Consider the following 21,984-nt stretch of genomic DNA (forward strand, 5'->3'; position numbering starts at 1 on the left):
CTCTGCACCTGAATAACATTTTTTCAATATTATAATAAAATATCTAATATTTGTTAAGATATTCATTGATTCAAAGAATTCAATCCATAGACTTTACTTTCTGTCAATAGGGAAGAATCTTTCTTTTGAAAATTTTTAAAAATACATAGTTTTTAATAATGCAGTGGTTAATCAAGTAAACTTCATATTTGCTAATAAACTTAATTAAAACAATTTTTCCTCTTAGAGGTCTAAACAAAATAAAACAAGAAAATTATAGAGAGCGGACTAAACATACTGATACTGTAAATATACTGTATAAATTAAAAGGTATTCAATAGATAACAATTGCCATTATACATGAATACTAATTCTAATAAATACAAAATTATTTATTTTAGTTTTTACATTAGCATTAATTATGTATTGTTTAATGGTCGAGAGCGAGACATTAAGTAATATATTGTAACAACAAGAGGGCCGCAGGCCCGAGTGTTTTTACAATATATTACGCAATATCTTAAGCTTGCGACCATTAAATGAATTAAAATACAGACACTCCGCACGTGCTTTTACAGTGAAATACATCACGCAAGTCCAATATTTTACTAAATAATGTATGATTGGCAAGTTGCACGTACGATTATTTGAAATAAAGGTATGCCAACATCAAAGGGTGATGTCACATCTGTATTTTAATTGATGTTAGTTTTCAATAAATAGTAACAGACATTATAATAGACATGTAAACTGATATTATACGAGTAAGTACTAAATTATAAATGTCAATATGTTTGCCAGTCTTTTAATTACTGCGAGCATCAGACATAAAGGTCAAAAACTCATTCATGGCTTTAAAGTGACCTTCCTTTATAAATCTCAGTCAGAAATGATTGAATTAAAGATAGGTTGCCAGGCAACAAAACATACGCCCTCAGCAGCTAAATCGTCCGGGCAGTCAACAAGAGTTGTCGCATATTTTTACTTTTTTCGGTACTTAAACATTTATAATACATTAAAATCTGATTAAGAGTAACAACTCATTAAGTAATTATCAGAAAATCATTAGAATTTGTTTGGTTTTTATAAAGTTCTGCCCCATGCTAACGTTAAGTATATGAAAAATTTAATATCATGGATTTAGCTGTTCAATTCATCAAAATTCATTGAAAATCAATATACTTTTTCGTCTAAAGACCTTAAACTCTGTGTATCAATCTGAAGTCAAACGGATAATAACTTTAGCCTCTAGACAGTCATAAGATTTTTCAAAGTGATCAAGGGCCATAACTTTGACAGTAATTATCAGAAATCTTTGAAAATCAATAGGATTCTTTGTCTCATGACCTTAAACACTGTATAAATTTGAAGTCAATCGAATATTATCTTTCGCTTCTAGAGTATTCACAAGACATTTTGAAGTGATCAAGGGCCATAACTCTGGCAGTAATTATCGGAAATTGCTGAAAATCAATAGGCTTCTGCGTCTCATGACCTTAAACACTGTGTATAAATTTAAAGTCAATCCGATATTAACTTTAGCCTCTAGAGCATCCACAAGATATTTTGAAGTGATCAAGGGCCATAACTCTGGCAGTAATTATCAGAAATCGCTGGAAATCAATAGGCTTCTTCGTCTCATGAGCTTAAACACTGTGTATAAATTTAAAGACAATCAGATATTAACTGTAGCCTCTAGAGCGTTCACAAGATCGTCCATAAATCGGGCAGTAGTTATCAGAAATCGATGAAAAGCAATAGGCTTCTTCATTTCATGACCATAAACACTGTGTATAAATTTAGAGTCAATCGGATATTAACTATAGCCTCCAGAGCGTGCACAAGCAATTGTGGACGCGGGACGGACAGATGGAGGCAGGGAGACAACAATATACGACCAAATTTCAATGTGGGCTAAAAAAATTGCAAATTTTCATCATTATTAAGAACTGTTCTTAGCAGTAATGTAATCCATGCCTTATCATTGACATTTGTCTGAACTATGCCCTTACATTGGCCTTACAACATTTTATAACTTTGGACTATAATGTGTAACTATATATTTCCAACATAAATTAATTTAAAACATGACACAATAATATGGAATACAATATACTTGGATGTTTATTTCAAGCCATGTTTCAACAAGGGTTTTCTCAATAAAGCAAGTAATTTAAACAGAAAAGCCTCTTAAATCATATTTTAATAAGTCTAGCCTATGGCTGTAAGTAGCATATGTACCATCTTTTACAACATCATGATAATAAAACTTTCCTGAATCTATCCTATGTAATATACATCTATTCAGAATCTAAGGCTGTGCTCACATGGAAAATAGTTTGGTGAAAATTCCTAGGGCAGGACACCACCACAGTGTAATATCTTGGACAAATTAATCTTTATTTTTCTTAACTGTCTGAATTGTTCCAAAGCATTTCTGCCAGTTCAGAGTCATAATGATTAGGCCCAGATTTTGTCTGTTCTTACAAAAATTCTAAAACAAATAAAACCAGGCCTTATCATTGACATTACCCTAACCATCAAAATTGCCTGGAAAGCTGATAGGGAAAGAAAAATGACATTTTGAACTAAAGGAAATCTGTAGCCCACTAGCATTTCACAAACTATTTGGCAGTATGTGAACAAAAATTATTAACTGCACTTTATTATAAGAGGTTCAGGATAATGTTTGTGAACACAGCTTAAATCATTGAAAAAGATTCACTACACACCTCACATATAAATCTTTAAAAGATAAGCTGTATTCATATATCAATTATAACTCATTGCATATCTATTCTTTGTTATCTACAGATATAAGAGCATATTATGTATATATACACACCTAGTCTTTGCAATTCTCTTATCACAACAGGATTTTCATTATATCACTCTGAGTATAAAAATAGCCTCTAATAAAGACAGAGAACAAGGGTAACAAATCTATTCTACAAGAAAGCAGCGATTTTTTTAGTGTGCAATGCTTAAATAATATTGCACATAAGGGAGTATATATAACTGTATATTCTTTGATCGGACGGGCTTGTCACACCATACTTTTACTACATATACAAATATTAATCTATATAAGCACTGATCTGCACAGCAAAGTCACCAGGTTGCACAAAAAAAAAGTTTTAAGGATCATCACCATTTTCAACAAATATAATCATTTTAACATCCTTAGTGTTTGAAACAATTTGACAATCATATAATTTGGCCCCATATATCAACTTCAGACTTTGGTGGTATCATTTATATAATAAACAACATTTAATTCTTTTATAGTATTAAAGAAAAAAAAATCTTTTAAAACAAAATTACTATAATTATACATACATGTAAATGCTTTTATAAAGCCACAATGAAAGCACAATAAAATTCTATGATGCATATCTATATATTTATCTATCTATAGAATTACAAAAAATACAAATATATAATAAGAAATGCAATTAATAAAAAAGGTCAAAATTTCTTTGGTCAGTCATGTTTTGTGACATGTCATTAATTTGGTAATAAGATTAAATTTGGCTTGAAAAGTTACAAGGAATACATGTATGTAACTTGATGTGGTTGTAAGGGTAATGATCAGGGGTTTCTTGTGTATAAAGATGCCCTATTAATCACAATTCATAGTCTACAGGCAACTATTGAATTATGATGCCTGCTATAGTGCATGAAAAACTTTTTCTGAACATGAGAATCTTTTTGAAATCTAATTTTGAATAGGTATTAGAGAATCCAAAACATGTACAGGCCAATTTCTCTATTCAGAAAGACAAAATAAATTGGATTCTATATGATTCATCAATAAAAAATTTCATTCTTGTGAATCACAGGTTTGTCACAAGTTAACATAGTCATAAATCTAATAATTCAAGTTTTTGGTACACATCATTATATTAAAATCAAAACACGATTTATAATTAATATGTACTGTTTCCAAAACAGTCAAGATTATAAACTCAAATTCAAATCGGTATCTAAATAAATTGCATTATAATAATGTATATGATGTGTAATGTGGTTCAGTACAGTTGATAGTATTGATACCCACTTATTCATAAGGTTTAAAAGCATGTAATATCATGTTCAGGTTTAAACAGCTGAAATAAATGTCATGGAAGCTACCTATGCACATGTAGTTCAAACATCTATATTAATGTTCATTATATTTTACAGTCAACTATACATGCAATAATAAAACTGATATGTTCGGTGGTATTTAAAAACAAATTAACGAAGTCTAATGATTTTCAAAGCAAGGTCTGGTTCCAGAAAAGCTTTTACATATTTGCTATCCATTTTTAATTTATTAGCAGTACTGGTACAAACATAAACATAAATGTATAGGATTACGGTATTTTAAACCAAGGAATTCTAAAGCACTGAAACTAATATTTCAGATTTTACTTTACTGCTCGAATGTCAAACTATGTTCTCAGATTATATTTCAAAGGTACTTTAGCCTAGTGCAAATAGCGTCATTTTACTCTTTTAAACACAATAACATTTGTCTATTCAAAATTCAGTTTTTGTTACTAGTCTGCACACATTGCTTTGGTCATATCAAAAGAAAATACTTGTGTTTGTAGATACATTCACCTCACATAAAACATCGCTCAGTTTTATTTCTAAAAACTAAAAATTCTAAACATAAATTTTTATGTTTAAAATTATGTTTAATTTTATTCTAAACATAAATTTTTATGTTTAAAATTATGTTTAATTTTATTTTAAAAAATAAACATTTATTTTAAAAAATAAACATTTATTTTAAAAAATAAACATTTATTTTAATTCTAAATAATTTTACAACAGTAGTCTATAGTAATCAAACATAGCTGTTAAATTATAATAATACTTTGTTTAGTTTTATATTCATTCTAGCACAATTTTCTTTCCATAGTACCCTACATGCACTGTATATGTATTAATCAAATCTTTCTTGGAACCAGACTGATCATTTTGTATATTAAAAATTCAACACCTGACTAAGCATTGATTGTGGTTTACTAAATACATATTCAAGCATGCCTATAACAATGATTACAAGGGTTTCTTTTCCATTGCACCATACAAGCTATAGTAATTACACTATGTAATAATAATAAAAAAAACTACTTATCACCTACAATATAAACTGTAACATTAAAAATGTTGCTAAATTTTCATAATACTTTTTAAATATTTTTGGAGCAACATGATGTAGAATACATTTGATTTCTATTGAGTCAACTAGACTGAGCAGTAGTACCGTACCTTATACAACATTCACTTTTGAACAGTAGACAATGATAATATATAAGTAATGTTTATTTATATATAGGTATAACATGATGATAATAACATAATGGCAAGGAGAAAAAACACTTCAACTTGGGATGACATAATGAAAAAAATCTATAGATTTTCAATCTATAAGTGTATAATACATGTACATTAGAATATATATATATTTATAATTCAGCTTTTGAGCTAACAATTTAAAATTGTTTCTTTTCTTTGCTTGAAATTAATAATAACTAATTACAAGAATATATGAAAAATAAAATTTAAAGGAAAAAAGACACAGGCAGTCTAACTGACCCGTGTTATATCAATGGTAACAAATTGTGTTTTATCTTCTTTCTAACATTTAGGGCATACTTTATTTAATAATCGGTGTACACTAGGTACACGGAACATAAATCAAGTGACTAGAGTATTGCTCCGAACACTTCCCACTTACTCCATCGCCCAAGGTTGGTGCAGAGCGAGCAGGACTTATATCCAAGATGGCTGACATCGAAAACATTTACTCAATGGGAAATTTATTTTTTCATATTTTCAAAGGAATTAAGTTGGTTATTGGGAAAATTCAGTATAATTTGTTTTCTATTGTAACAGATGTATCGTTATTGTTGGTATTTGATTAAAACCTCACCCATAATTTGACCTCTTTTTTTTTTAGTGTTTTACGCGATGTGACATTTTTTCGAATACTAAAACAACAAAGGGAGACATTTTTGAAGATTTAATGGACGAAACGTTATCGCGTAACATATCAACCATTTTGATAATATCACTTCCAATCTAGAAATTAATGTGCCATGTACTTGATTTGGTATTGTTCTGGAGCAATACTGGTGTAATAAACTATAACTAAATCAAGCAGGCCCTTAATAAACTGACATCTATATTTGAAAAACTGATTCTTTTAAACAATATCCCCCTCACTTTAAACAACTGACTATTTATTTGTTCGAACATCAAACTGATTAGCTTTTTTATAGTTTGGTTTACAATACTCTGCCGACACCTATTCCGAACTGGACCACAGTGAATCTTAATCTGTCGCCAAGATCACTGGAAGGTATGAAATAGAGAAGCTTCTGTAATTAAGATGGGGTACACATATGAATAGTCATTTAAACCAGCTTTTGATGATAGACTGTATCTATGACTTCTCTCTCATAACAATCTCCATTTAACTAGCTACACATTCCCATGCATACTCATGAATACATGGTGCCCTAAAAACAAATTTTTTTTTATGTGTGTCAGAACTTATGTATTAACAATGACAATATGGAGGAGTTTGCACCTACTCATGGCCTACTGAAAACTGGAAAGTCGATTGGAATACATATCAAATTCAACCTGAAAGCAATATTCTGTCTAAGACTTTTTTGTTAACAGTTTCTAAATATATTCTATCGGTTAACATTCTATATTTGCATCAAAAAGTATGCTCAAATGAATCCATTTATTAAAATACTGCTAGTGCTAAAAGATGATATTTTAGATTTGGTTACATATTGCAGATTAAACACCTACTGAATATAACATAACAATTGAACATCTCTTATAAACACAGTAGCACATTAAGATGGTTCTCCTGCATTTACTATGTAATACCAGACGAAGCAATACAATTAAATCATTTAACTGCAAATTGGATAGTTTGGAAAATTTGAGACTTAATCTGTTTCCAAATGTAATAAACACTTATTACAATCAGAATTCTTCGCAAGCTGAAAAGAATTTTATTTTTTTGCAGTAACATTATCCCAAAATGATCTAAATTTAAGGTTGCAATAAATTACTGATTTACCAAATAATATCTAGCTGTTTAAAAGAAGACTGAAACAAATAGACCTTTTTGCTGTAAACTGAATTAGACTCACATATGAACAATAAATATAGATGTCAGTTTATAGAAGTCAAGCAGATTAATCCTGTAAGAATAATAGATTGAAAGAGACAGTATGGAATACATGTCTCTTTTTTTCTTTAAGGGAAGAGATATCTAAAATATTTGTCCAAATGATGAAAACTACTAGACTGTTTGAATATTATCACAAATAAGCTCTAAGACTTACAGCTAAAACTCTCGAGGAATATAGATATACATCATAGCTGCATAAAACAATCATCTTTTTGAAGTTTCATTTCATTTTCAAGGCACATCAAAATGATCAAACCACCAACCACACTTCCATCAACTCCTATCAGTAAGACACATCATTTAGAATATCATACAAGACCATTCTTTTATCTGTATGACCACTTCATTAAAGATATATTCCTTCTATGATGATAAGGTCATCAATTGAACACCGATAAACTAAGTTTTACCTGACAATAAAGATAGGATGCCGTGCAACAGAACATACACCCACCACAAACATAGTCATTGTAGCCAAAATTGTTCTTTTTCCATTAAGTGCTGTATAAAAACAAACTTGTCGAATCACCAGGTTTATACACCATGCCAAATTAGATAATGTATTCCTTACAATCTGTCCATTGGATATAGATCAAAAACAAGCTTTTGTAAAATTATAAAGGGGTATAACTCATACTATCAATAGAGAAAATGATGGACATAACCAAATATGAAGATCAGGTGAAAATTGTGATCAACCATTGATGGAGTATTTACTATATTTCATGACATAATCAAAGGACAACATTTGTGACAGATACTCATAAATATCAAAAGCTTTCTTTCAAAAGACTAGACAAATATTTGTAGAGCACAAAAGAATAGAAAGTTGTATATACAATAAAAAAAACTGTTGACAACAGACCATCCAATTGCAAATCAAGTCCACATTTTTCAAGTGGACCATGAAGAAATGGTTTTTGAATAGTTTAACATTTTCTTTAATGGACTGTAAAATTAAGGAATATATCTTCAATTTAATACCATAGTCTACCAATATTTAGACAAATCACAATTACCATCTTGTAGACAATTTCAATATAACAAACCCCTGTCATTAAATAGAATTCTGAAGAGACTGGAGCTCAGTTATTGTCATGGGAATCTCTCTAATAGTTTGAAACCTTATTCCATATCATTCATACTATTCATGAGAGAAATCAAAATACAAATACTGTTTCTGTTATATCAAGTCCCATTGTCCTTACAACAAGAGATGCCACAAATGCTCTAAATAAATGTTTCCTCATAAATACTTACTTTAAAACATTAACACATTGATACTGGCCTATTATGAAACGTTGTTTGCTATATTTAACTAAATGTTCAAAAAAATAATTTGTGAACAAAAATAGTTTTTTTGACTGTCCTTGTAATCTCTTAAAAGCATAACACCTTTAGTAAATCTGAATAATTCTTGTATGTTAAACCTGTCATATTATTTAGCAACATATGTCAACCTGAGCCTTTTTTGTAAATTTATGTCAATGCAAAGTACATGTACATGAAAAATTGTCTGGATCCTCATTGGTCCACAGGGGTCAAGAGCAACGTAATCTTCTAATTATTCTATGTTTAAATAGGCAAAATTATGTCAATTGTTGTAAATTACCTTTTCAATAAACAGACTTCACTAAATTTAATTCAATGTCGAGTTTATGACTTTCTTTGTAAAAGAATATTGACATAGTAAGAGGGAGGGTTCATTTGGGCTCCATCTATCCATTCCAATCTACAATGTACCAGTACATTAAAATTTTGTGGAGAGAAAATGAGAATTTACCAAGTAATAAGTTGCTACAATTGACCATTTTCAAATAATATTTTCATTTGTACATCATAAAATTTTTACTTATTGTTTTCACATTTCCATAATTTTCTCAAGTCAATATTGGACCATTGAGCTTTTTTACCAAAATTATTGTTGGACAGACCAATAAGCAATAAGCATCAGATTAATCAGACTACTAACGTGTACAGTATACCAATCAGAACTATGTGCTAATATCAGCCTTAAATGTGAGTTTCCCTTTTGATTTAAGTCAAATGATCAATATGCCCATCTAGCCTGTTCACTATGGAAGACCAAACACCTCAAACCAAACAGTTTGATGAATTTCGAGAAATGTTTTTGAAGAAATGTTTTTGTAGAAGTTTTTGGAGAAATGTTTTACAAGATTTGTATTTGGAGATTTGTATTTGGAAATTTGTTGTTCAAGATTTGTTTTTCATTGTATGTAAATGTAGATTATTTTTTTTAATTGACTAAAATAAATTTTATCTTTATATTAAAATACAATAAAGTTAAACAGAAATACATTTTACAAATCTGATATGACAAACGTGTGATTTGTTAAACAAATATTGATTTTAAGCTACATCTGTTAGTTTTAGTGTACAAATGTCAAAACACGACAACCGATGATGAAATAAGAATTAAGGTCTATGAATTAAGAACTAAAAATTAAGAATACTGAATAAGAGCTGTTTGGTCTTCCATAGTTGACCTCGGCAGGATTTGACACCTATAAAAACAGTCCCTTAGCCATCCATGATTCTGTGCAGTCCCATTCACCCTCTATCATCAGTCATAGAGTAACCTGAGGTCTGCTTTAAGAGTGTCTCATAGTGAAAATCAGTCAATCAACATTTACTTTTTCTTTATACACATATCTGACTTTGTTCAAGATGAAAATATGCATCGCTGTAATGTAACACTTTCCTGTTTAGAAGAAAGATAAATTAAATAAAGATTGATCTGTCCTCAAAGCACATGTTGGGTGAACATAACATCGAATTATAAAAATTTGACATTTTCCAGCCATATCACTTCAAATGTGCATCAGGGAATACAGATGTCATGGAAAAAGGTCAACCATTGCATACATTGGATTTCACTGCTTTATAAATCTGATGTATATATGTCGAAAATTTGAAAGGCCAAATAAATCTTGAATTTTCATAATTAGTTCATGAGTTGATGTCATTAACTGGATACAAACACACCATGTACAAACACGGTACAGATTTCATTTTATATACCATCTGCAAAAGCAGTGAACAGCATAGATTTTTTTTTAATGATATGAATTGGTGTTTGAGGATTGTTAACAAGTACATTTCCTTTACATCTTGTAAGTTTTGAACCGATTATAATATCATCAAAGTTTATATTCGTTATAAAATCACTCCATTACTTAAACAAGCATTATGTAAGAGTTAAATCTGCCTATTGAAGGTATTTCTTTGGGCCTTAAATGTTATGTTATATAAATTATTAATTAGACATTTATTAACATGACAAGACCATAATCAACTCCTGATGCCATGGGATGGCTCTGATTTTAAGTAGATTAGAACGCTTCAGCCATTTAATGATTTAATTTAAAAATGGAGAAGCGTGGCTAAGACTCGAGCCACCAGTATTGTGGTTACAATCAATACACACATCTTGTCAAAACTACAACCATTGATAACTTCGCTCAAAATAAAGTAATTTGAATGAAATTTTCAACATATTCATTATCTATTTTTGAAATATTATAGCGAGAACGGCCAGCTTTTTATCTAAATCTTACATAATGCCCCTTTAATCCCACTCATTCCCTATTTAAAAATAATCACTCTTCCTTCCTTAGGCCTCTAAAACACTTCCAAATGCACACTGTATAACTACAATATTTACATAATAATCACAATCATGTTGTATAATAATATAATATTATTAATTGGCAGTATGATAATTATCATCATACCTTGTTTTAATTTGATTTTTTGATGGAATACTTAAGTGATGAATGATTTTTTTTTTTATAAATGTGACCACAAAAAAATAAAATAACAACATACAAATGATAAACAAGTATAAACAATGGCAATTAAATTTTTAAAAAACAAAGAGTTCTAGAATATATGATATCATTAAGCTATATAACAACTCATCAATGACAATTTTAAAGACAATTGCTGAAAGCCATGAGTATTGTCTGCGACTACAACTAACTGCTTAAAGCATAACAATATACAAGAGCAAAAAATATCTTTGGCCATACATTATCCATATAGGATTACATTTTTATACACTGTGCCACTAAGTGACAAAAGATGAATTAATAACCCTTTTCCTCTTCGTTTTCTTGTTCTTAAAGATGACAAAGAAAATAAGATAACAAATGATTAAATATGGGAATAACTAATAATCTCTATGGCTTAATAATCATGATTACTTTCATTATTCCATATACATATTCAAATAATTTGATTTAAGTTTGAGGAACAAATTTCTGAATTATCATCTTTTTTTATTATTATAAATTTTAGTACATTTTAATCAATATCCAATCAAACTAAACAAAAGAAAATTAAATGATTGTTTCTGTAATTTCTCACTTCACACATATAAATCCTTGTTTTCAAGACTTATTTCTAATACTGTTTGATGCCTTTCTCTATCAAGACCACACCCACGATATAAATGATCTAAAATGTTGATGAATGTCAGAAAAATGTCCTTTTGATGTTTCAAACAAAACAATTAAAGTATACAATCATTTTATATATTGATATATATTGATTAAATTCAATCGATGCCTTATGTGAACATAAGTTGTAATGTTACATACATAGTATATAGTATTATATAGATATAAGTATGATATTAAAAATATCAAGCCATATGACATAATAATAAATGATGACTCACTGTACCTTAATTGAGCTAAATGTACCATTTAAAAAATTTATATATTACTAACTACCTACAATAAACATAAGTGAGCACTTTCTTCTTAAAGTAGGTGAATATTTATTGTTTCATTTCACCTTTTGTCTAAAATATTGTAAAAAATAAACTAGAGATTAAACTAATGGATGATAGTTTGTATAACAACTAATAGATCGGATACAATCTCCAAACATACCATTTGTTTCCATAATAAGACTGGTGTTTGATGTACCCTACTTATTAGGCATTATGATACCAACATGTATTATTGCTGACACTGTAACAAATAATTTGTTAAAACACAGTCCCATTAACCTGGAACCTGGTCGTCAATGACAAATATTTTAAATTATACAAATGATCTTAATTTAATTATATGCAGAGAAAATATCTGAAATGCTTTAAAGGTTGAATTGGTCTAAATAGCTTAAATGTATTTGTCAGTATAAATGTAATGAAATGAAAGAGAGTTTAATGGCACAGGGCTATGGAGGTTGTTTCCATGCCCAAAATGTATCAAAGTTCCTTAAAACTTATATTATACTCCTTAAAACTACCAGTAATTACGTGGAGATTGTATCTGATTTAATAGAAAACATTCTAATGGATGAAACTTTTGATTAATTTATGTTGTCTTTGGTTCTTATATAAATTTATAAACAGTTATTAATTAACATGATAATCATTGAGAACAAAAGGGTAAATCTAAATAAACGATGTTTGGACCCAAAATATTAGGGGCCACTATATTACATTAAAATCAATGTTTACAAAAAATATTAAAGAAAGAAAATACTGGGACACAATATATCTTTTTTGAAAAATTGAACATTTGAAATATAAAATAATGTAAGCTATATGTATGTTATCAATCATAACTTTACATACATACAAATTGTAAGTACAATACTCATGAACATATTCATGCAAATACATGCACAGTTAACAAAATAATTCCTTGACTTCTAATATGAATAACAGGATTATATTTTGGTTAATTTGCTGAGGAATTTATTTCATATACTAGTTTACTAAAGTATGCATTTAAAAAAACAACATGCGGGCTAAACATTTAACTAAATATGATAGCCTATGTGTGAAACAATATTAAAGTATCCGAAAATAGAATGCTAGGTATTGTGTATCCATAGAATTATTGATTTACATATAACATATAGATTAACATGGTGAAGTATGACATTAAATGCCACCTAATGTCATATAAAAAAATCACCTCATATATATATATATATATATATATATATATATATATATATATATATATATATATATATATATTGCACTACAATTTGATTCGGGGGAAAATAATTTCCAAATTGCTTACATTTTAAATATTCATTTGATTTCATGTTCCACATTTATGTATCATTTTTCAAATGCATACTTTGTGGTACATATATATGATTTATCTGTTTTTAGAACTTATCAAAAGGTGTATTTCTCAAGCTTATAATGCATAACAATTTTATCATTTTAATCAAAATTATTTTCAACAATATTTGTTGTAAATACATTTTACTTCAACAACAACATACACAATGAATATCATCTTTTAAAAATGTGTTCTTTAATAAATTGTTAAATGCCATTTAATTGTTTGATTTGCAATTTAAAATGTTCATCCATTCAAGAAAGATGTAACTAATACATACAATAACAGGTTAGAACATACAAAAAAATAATGATTCAAGATCTAGATTATATCTAGCATGAAATAATAAAAAAAAATATTTGAAAAAATTGTTGTTTTATTAATGTACTAAATAAAGAGTATTGATATAATAATGTAAAGAAAACAACAAAACAAAATAATCATGCAACAATATCATGAAATCACAACTATAATAGAATAATAATAACATAAAGAATCAAAGTCTCTATTTTAATACAAAGACATTTTTGATATGGTATTAAATGAAACTTGGTTCACAATAACATAAGAAAAAAAAAACATACTCTATGACTAAACCATTAAATGCACTAACAATCAAGTGCAGTTCAGGTACCAACCCACTTAGCACTTTTATCAAGTTTTAAAGCATTATATTTTGCATGTCAAATGTAAAAGATTGTGTTATATTTGTCACTTAATATGACTGGTCAAATGGCAGTTAAAATCGACCCTGTCTTTACAAGAAATCTTACATATAACACATTTAAATGGATCGGTGTCATGCGAATGAAAGCCATTGTGTAATAAGTAGAGTGTACAATCTTCGAATATAATATGACAATGCTCACATTTATACACTTTACCCTTCATCAATAGATAAGATACTAAAGCTTGATCTTCAGCATCATTCTGGTCCTTTGGTAAAACTGGTATTGAGGAGGTCGATTGTGGCATCTCTTGTTCACTGCTAGCACTGCTACTGTATCGTCTCATGGGATGCCTTTGTTTTCTTGAGCTGGACGAGGGCATCATACGTGTATTGAGATTCAAGCGTTCGATAGATGTCTTGTTCTGTTCGTCTGTTTGATTTTCTGCTCCATCTGGTGACTGTGAGCCTGTGTCACTTGTATCGCTTGAACGCGTCTGTAACTCATTTGAAACATTAGCCTCCCTGTCATGGTCCCCACCATCTCTTCCTTCATCCACTTCTTCTTCAACTTCTCCCATATCCCCATCTGCTTCTCCGCCATTTAAGATTGGTGAAACAAGTTGTGATTCTGTGTGAATTTTTCTCATCTGACTAGTTGTGCTAACAACATCGTTGCGTTCAATAATTGGAGAGCTGAGCTCGGGAGACTTGAGATGTGAAGAGAGAGCCATACTAGTGAAGAACTGTTGTCGAACTCCCAAGAAATCAGCTTCTGGCAAGGACAGTGTTGGAGTTGAGTATAGGCTTAAGGGTGCTGGAAAGCTGGATGCAAACGAAGATACAGCTGGGGAGCGAAATGGCAATATTGATGAGAAAGGAGGCAGTTGCCCTTGACTGTGGAACATATGTGGTGGAGATATATAGGAAGTAGATTCAATAGAAGAGGGTCGCATGTCATAACCATTCTGTCTTTCTTCTTCTTTTTCATCCAGTTCCCGAGGACTTCCCCCATTGGAGCTAGTCATTGAATCTTCATACATCATGGATTCTGGTAAGTTTGGATGACTAGCCATATGATGTTGCAGCTCCTGCCATTTGGTGAATGTTGCGTAGCATACATGACATCTTTGAATGGAATCTGTCAAGTGTCGTCTTTCATGCATTCGATAACTTCCACTCTGAGCAAATGTTCTGCCACATACTTTACAAATGTAAGGCTTCTCTCCTGTATGAATCCTCTCGTGCGTGCGTAGCGTACCAATCTGAGTAAAACTCTTTCCACAAGATCCACACGAATATGGTCTCTCACCAGTATGAATACGCTTATGTGTACTCAAACTACTCTGACTAGAAAATACCTTCCCACATATCTTACAGATTACTGGTGGCATCATATCTATGTGCATTCTGTGCTGAAAATGGTTCAATGGTGAGTGAATCATTGGTGGTTTTGTATCATAGGGTTTGTTCTCTTTGGGAGATACAGGTGACTTGGGCTGACTGATATGTACACGCTCATGTTTTTTCCAGTTACTGGGATCACTGAACCTTTTACCACAGACACCGCAAGCGAAAGGTTTTTCACCTGTGTGTAGTCGCTCATGTGCTTTAATATAACCAGCTTGAGAAAATGTTTTACCACAATACCTACATGCTAGTTTACTACCACAGTTCAAATTGTTCATATTAACTCCTAACACTTTATCATCATTATTATTAGAATGTAAAATATGTCGTATACCACTGCCTTCTTCCTCTTTCTTTAAGTTGGTCGGTGACTGCAAGATTGGTGTATCTTGTCCATAGGATTCTGCCATAATGTTAGCATCACTCATGTCTTCAGAGCATCGGGAAAGGGTTGCAGGAAGGGAGGGAAGGCATGGGTATCTGGAAAGACAGAACAAGAATAAGGTATGACTTTAAAAGTTATCCAATCAATAAACCTATATTATTTCATGAGAGGTCATTGAAACTAAAGACATTTCCTTGATATGAAGCCATAAACAAAACGGTCAAATAAAAGAAGTGAGAACATTAATAGCATCATGACCTCATAGCACACATAAAAAATAAAACCTGAAACTTCATTTACGTCATACAATACAATATAAGAATGCAAACTCATTTATATAGTGCTTTCACAAAATGTATTACAGAACTTTATAAAAAAAAAAATATTACAAACAATGTATTTGATAATCAAACCCAAAAGATTATCCATAAAACATTTTGTGACAACCTGTACACCGATTAAAACATTTTCAAAGCTGATCATTTACATCTATTCCTTGTGCAATCAAATATCTTAACTAAGTGCAATATTTTAAGTATAACAGTGAAATTTGGACAAATCAATATTCCAAATAACACCCAGTCCAGTAAGTTAGTCCTTTTCTTTATATCTGCTAAATGTATGTCTGATCTGCGGCGGCGAGAGGTCATGACAAATTTTCTAGAACAAAGACTAGATATGGCACAAAATCTAATCCTTGATAAATATTTTATTTTCTCTATAATCACATCTGTGTTTGACTATTGTTACTAAAATTATACATATTTACTTTCAACATCTCTAAGTAAACATAATAGCTAGAAAACGTCTCTTATTTGTTCAAGTAGAGTGATACCCATTGAGAAAATAAATATATACATACACTAAGTATGAAATAAAAAACAAAATGGAACACATTTAAGAATTCTTAAACTACTTATGATGATGATGATGATGATGTTCAAAACATTGATGGTTAAGGTAATAATTATATTCAGTAAAACTAGAAATTAATGTGTCCTAGAAATAATGCCACCCTAAGGAGATTGAAATAAATGTGTATCGAATTAATGTACAGTAACTGTACCATACATTGTCAGCTAAATGGTTTTATAGTTTTAGAAATAGCAGTTGCAAACAAAAGGTTACTGTAAGATAATTTCATCATTATAATGTTACCATTTTATTAGTTACTTTTGATTCATTTAATATTTTCAAGTTGATCCTTCACTTATAGTGCTTTATCTTGATCTGATATAAAACCAATATTCATATAGTAATTAATGCAACTGGTGGTAGGGGTTACCTTTAACATGTAATTTAAATTGCTTGCTCTCTTAAATTTCTTGTTTTTCAGCAAATATTAAATTAGAAAAAAATTTATGGAAAATATATGTTATAACCAGAAAAATATAACTAGAGGAAATTCTTCTTGGAGCATCCATTACTCGTACAATCTTGGTTGGTAACATAATGTACATTTTCTATTTGTGCAGTAAACAAAACTTATTGCTTTAAACAGACTTATGGCATAGTCTTCTTACATACAGTCCCAACAACATAAACGATTTGCGAGAACAGTTTATTCCTTTGTAATATGGAAATTACTCAACCCTAAAAAATTCATAGATATTAATATGTCTTGCACATCACCAGTTATTGTATATTCATTAGCAAAACATATTCATTTATCATTTATTAAACATACATTATGCAAGAGCTAAATCTGATTATTGCAAGTCTTTATTTAGGCTTCAGATGTCATAAAAATTATAAATTAGATCTTTATTTACACAACAAGCACAAAATCAACTCTGTAGACCCACGGATGGCATGGATTCGGCTTGGATTTAATCATGTTTTCATTGAAAACACAACACAGTTTATATGGAAATACAATCACTGGTTTATAAGTATAGCACGACGTTTCGACAAGTATTCTCTTATCGTTATCATTTTGTGCTTGATAACGATAAGAGAATACTTGTCGAAACGTCGTGCTATACTTATAAACCAGTGATTGTATTTCCATATAAACTGTGTTGTGTTTTTAATGTGTTCAATCGCTAAATGCCACTCAAGGATTATATGTTTTCATTGATTGATTAAATTTTTAAATGGCGTCGTAAGCCCCATTGGATCACTGTTTATTATTTGAAATTTGTCTGCTTCGGGAGTCACGTAGGCCTACCGGTTACAGTGCAAGAGTACACGCAGGATAACAAGAAGTCAGCTATAATTATACCTCATTGATTTGGTCCATTCCTTTCAGACTTTCGCTTCTTATCTATATATTAAAAGTCTTATTTTTAATTTGTAGTAAAAATAAATGTGATACGAATTGAATTGCAACCCATTCTCAAACCGAATAGACTAACGGTACCACAGCCATTGAAAACGTTACTTGATATTCGAGATTATGTAGGTGGAGTTAACGCCTGTCAATCAAACAATCGGCCATTCTCGGAGAAGGTGAAGAGAGAGTTGACTGAAATTTTCAATATATTCTTCTTTCATCATCTATTTTTGAACTGTTATAGCAAGAATGGCCAACTCTCTATTAAAATCTCCCATAATGTATCTTTAAGCAACAGTCTATTGTATATGCCTTTCTTCATAACTTGTGTGCTTATTTCATACTATGTGTAATATAGTAATATTACAAATGGTACATTTATGGCTTATTCATTTATTGTGCATTCCCTCTGTTATACATATATACTCTTACCCAAACATCAATTCCCCATTATCAAAAGGGGCATTGACATACTTGTATCTAAAAGGCATGTGGAGCATTTATAAGATTTTGTTCGCAGGAAGTAGTAACTCAGATTTTAAATTTTAATAGAGTTGCACCCAATGATTCCCTAACCCCAGCAAGTTTCATAAAAAATTCACCAAAAATCCTAAATAATCAGTTACATCAATATTAATGTTCACTAATTGGATTTGGAGGAAACAATATTGGATTTTTGTTTTTCACTATGAAAGTAAATGAAATGGGGTTTAGCCTCATACTTTTCTGCTCCAACTGGGCTAATGATGACAGGAATACGAGAGGAAATTTTTCCTACTCATCAAATTCTGTATTTCATCAAACTATAAACTGAAATCTATTTGTAATTTACTTTAACACTAGTACTGTTTTCAAGAATAAATATATAAAAATAAGAATATGCACATAATATTTATCACGGAGGAACAATCAATTAAATTTATCAGAAAGGTTACACTAAAAAATCAGGAAAATTCAGATATCCTTATCTAGCTCGAAATTATAAACAAGTTATCATTATGTAATTTATTTTTTCTCAAAAAATCCTACTACCCAGATGTTAAATATTTATTACAGACATGTTTAATGTTGAGTACATTTCTAAATGTACATTACAAAAATAGGATGATTTATTCAGAGAATACAGAAAGTCTATATTCTACATTTTCTGTGTTCTGCAATTGATCTGCCAATAAAGAGCTAGTCTGTTGTTTCACAGATCATTCAGTCACAATTTATACCTATAAACACAGAGAGAGAGAGAGAGAGAGAGAGAGTGATCGAATGAAATGTTGTTTTATGTGATTTATGTCCACTGGGCACTAACCAGATCATTTTGGGATTAACATAATAAGAGGAAACCAGATACTAAGATAAAATCAACCAGGTTAAACAGGAAATCTGACTGTTTGTCTGATAGCAACCTATAATCAAACCCATGACTTGCATAGATAACAGGCATGATGGACTTCTCTGTTAAAATCTCTCATGTGTGAATTAAGAGAAAATTTTGTCAAATAGGGTCCTACACCACCTCTATCAGGCTATTAACTTTAATTTATCCACATTCTTTGAAGTATATAAGCTACCTATAACAGATATTTGAAATATTTAATATGGTTATGTCTGAAGAACATATTTATCTACCCACATTGTTTAAGATACTTTATGCGAGATTTAGAGAAAAGGAAAGAGCAGGTCGCTCTGGCTATAATAGTTAAAAATACATGATGAAAAATGAATATATTGACTTCAGTTTTGACAAAAAATATATTTCATATATCTTAATATTTTCATATTTCTCATTTTTTATTTTCCTTCACATTCTTAATAATCTTAAATTGTGAATTCTGGAGAGAGAGAGAGAGAGAAATGGGGTTTACCGTCCACTCGACACAAACTAGGTCATTTCGGGACTAACATATGGTTTAATTTTATTTCAATAATTCGCTTGCGCGTAGGGGTCTTTAGCAGTGGGAGGAAACCAGAGGACCCTGAGAAAACCCACGAGGCTGGACAGGCGACCCCACTCCTGTTAATTCTGGAAGTTGTACAATTCTTAAATATATATTTTAAACAAGGTTTATGTACACCCATTGTATCATTTTCTCAAATGCTTCATTCATTCAATAATACCAAATAATCTCATGTTATTTTGACAATATGGCTTCTCCACACGGATTACGTTGTCTTCAGTTTGTTCCCTCTGTGTATAGGGCCTACATACTCACTATTCAATCAAACGGTCCCCATTATATCATGTTTTCGTTGTACATAGTTTATTACTACCCAATCCTTATGGCTTATCCCCCCTTTGATGGTTTTTAAATGATTATCTCTAGTTGTACATTAATGTTTAGCTTTGTTCCATATTTTGTATATATACCTTCACTGTACTATAATGGCTGTTATTCTTTGCTTGATAAAGACGAGAGAACCCTTGTCAAAACGTCGCTAGAAAAAAATCTTTCAAGTAACTTGTATTCCATATAATTGTGTCATGTGTTAACCTGTTAAGTGCGTAGGTCGTTATATAACGTCCTGGACAACTGCCACTCACTGAGTGTAGGACGTAATTTAACGTCTTGGAGGTATTTTCCCCAACCTATTCTTAGAACATAGTTCGTCACATGGGTGAATTCCCCCACGATCGCAGCATGTGTAGGATGTTATATTACGTCCTGGACAACTGCCACTCACTGTGTGTAGGGCGTAATATAACGCCTTGGAGGTATTTTCCCCAATCTATTCTTAGAAGATAGTGCATAGTTCTTCGTCACAATTACACAATAGGGGGTTGTTAACGTTTTAAAAACGTCACGCTTAACGGGTTAATTCACTTGTGCGTTGGGCTCTGTAGCAGTGGGACCGGAAGACCCATACAAAACCCATGAGGTTGGACAGGCAACCCTACTCCTTGTCATGTACAAGTTGGGAATTGAAATGATATGCCACTTGAGTTAATGACAGACCTTATAATCTAACACGCAGAGTTAAACCATTCAGCCACCCCCCGCCCCCTCCCAAGAGTTCATTTTGTAGATTGTCAGGTACCATTTCAACAATCACAAACAAAGTCTCCATTGTCAGTCATTTTATCCACATCCCCACCCATATTAGTGTTTAACACAGATATAGGGATCATTGTCTAATCCACTCAATATCTAAGCCATCCTATGGTCTAAAGAGTTGATTATGGACTTTTCATGTGAATAAATGTCTAAATAATAATTTATATAAAATTTGAAGCCAAAAAATAACCAGCAATTATTTATCTCCCATATAATGTATCTTTAAAATCCAGACTACCTCTGTGATCTGTGTGATATGTATATGAAGCCATCGGATGTCAGCCATTTATCCACTTTTACTCTTTTAACAGAAATATTAGCCAAATCCAAAGGCATGGAGTTTCAAATACAGATACATTGTAGGTAGGTTTAAATCAAAATAAATCAGAATATAAGTGTTAAACATTATGACACATTACAAAACTAACCCCCCTATATATGAGACAACAATCACTGGTTTATTATACACAAGCACAATGTTTCGATAAGTATCCTCTTATCTTTATCATGCACAAAGTCCTATTAAACCACATCAATATCTATCGGTTTGTTATGACTAAAAAAAATGATCATATATACACTGTACTAAGTTATCTCTGGACAAACAACATGCATTTACCTGAACTTCGTCTAGAACACAGAATTTAATTGTCTGTGACAGACACATCATACCATACATTTTACTGTCATCTCCTACGTATATTTATTCCAATTGCATTAGATCAATAAAATCCTTCTAACCATTATTTATATAATATGTATTCAATACAAATTACTGATAATAATAGTGATGACAACACAGAACATAAAACCCCTCTAGTTTAATATATAAATGACATTAAATCTACACAATTACCGAATAATAAGTGTTCAACATTGGTTTGGACAA

At 30.6% G+C, this 21,984-nt stretch overlaps 1 protein-coding gene across 1 annotated transcript in view; it reads right to left on the reverse strand.

Annotated features, from left to right (window-relative positions):
* Positions 1–13,781: 13,781 nt before the first annotated feature.
* The window catches only part of LOC126814541 (zinc finger protein Helios), a 37,870-nt gene continuing 29,667 nt past the window's right edge, over positions 13,782–21,984 (reverse strand). The window contains exon 2 of the mRNA XM_050539765.2: positions 13,782–15,865. Within this exon, the coding sequence (XP_050395722.1) occupies positions 14,020–15,813 (1,794 nt within the window). The 5' untranslated portion in view covers positions 15,814–15,865 and the 3' untranslated portion in view covers positions 13,782–14,019. The remainder of the gene's footprint in view (positions 15,866–21,984) is intronic.

This window comes from Patella vulgata, chromosome 3, assembly GCF_932274485.2.
Source record: "Patella vulgata chromosome 3, xgPatVulg1.2, whole genome shotgun sequence".
Lineage (NCBI taxonomy): Eukaryota > Metazoa > Mollusca > Gastropoda > Patellidae > Patella > Patella vulgata.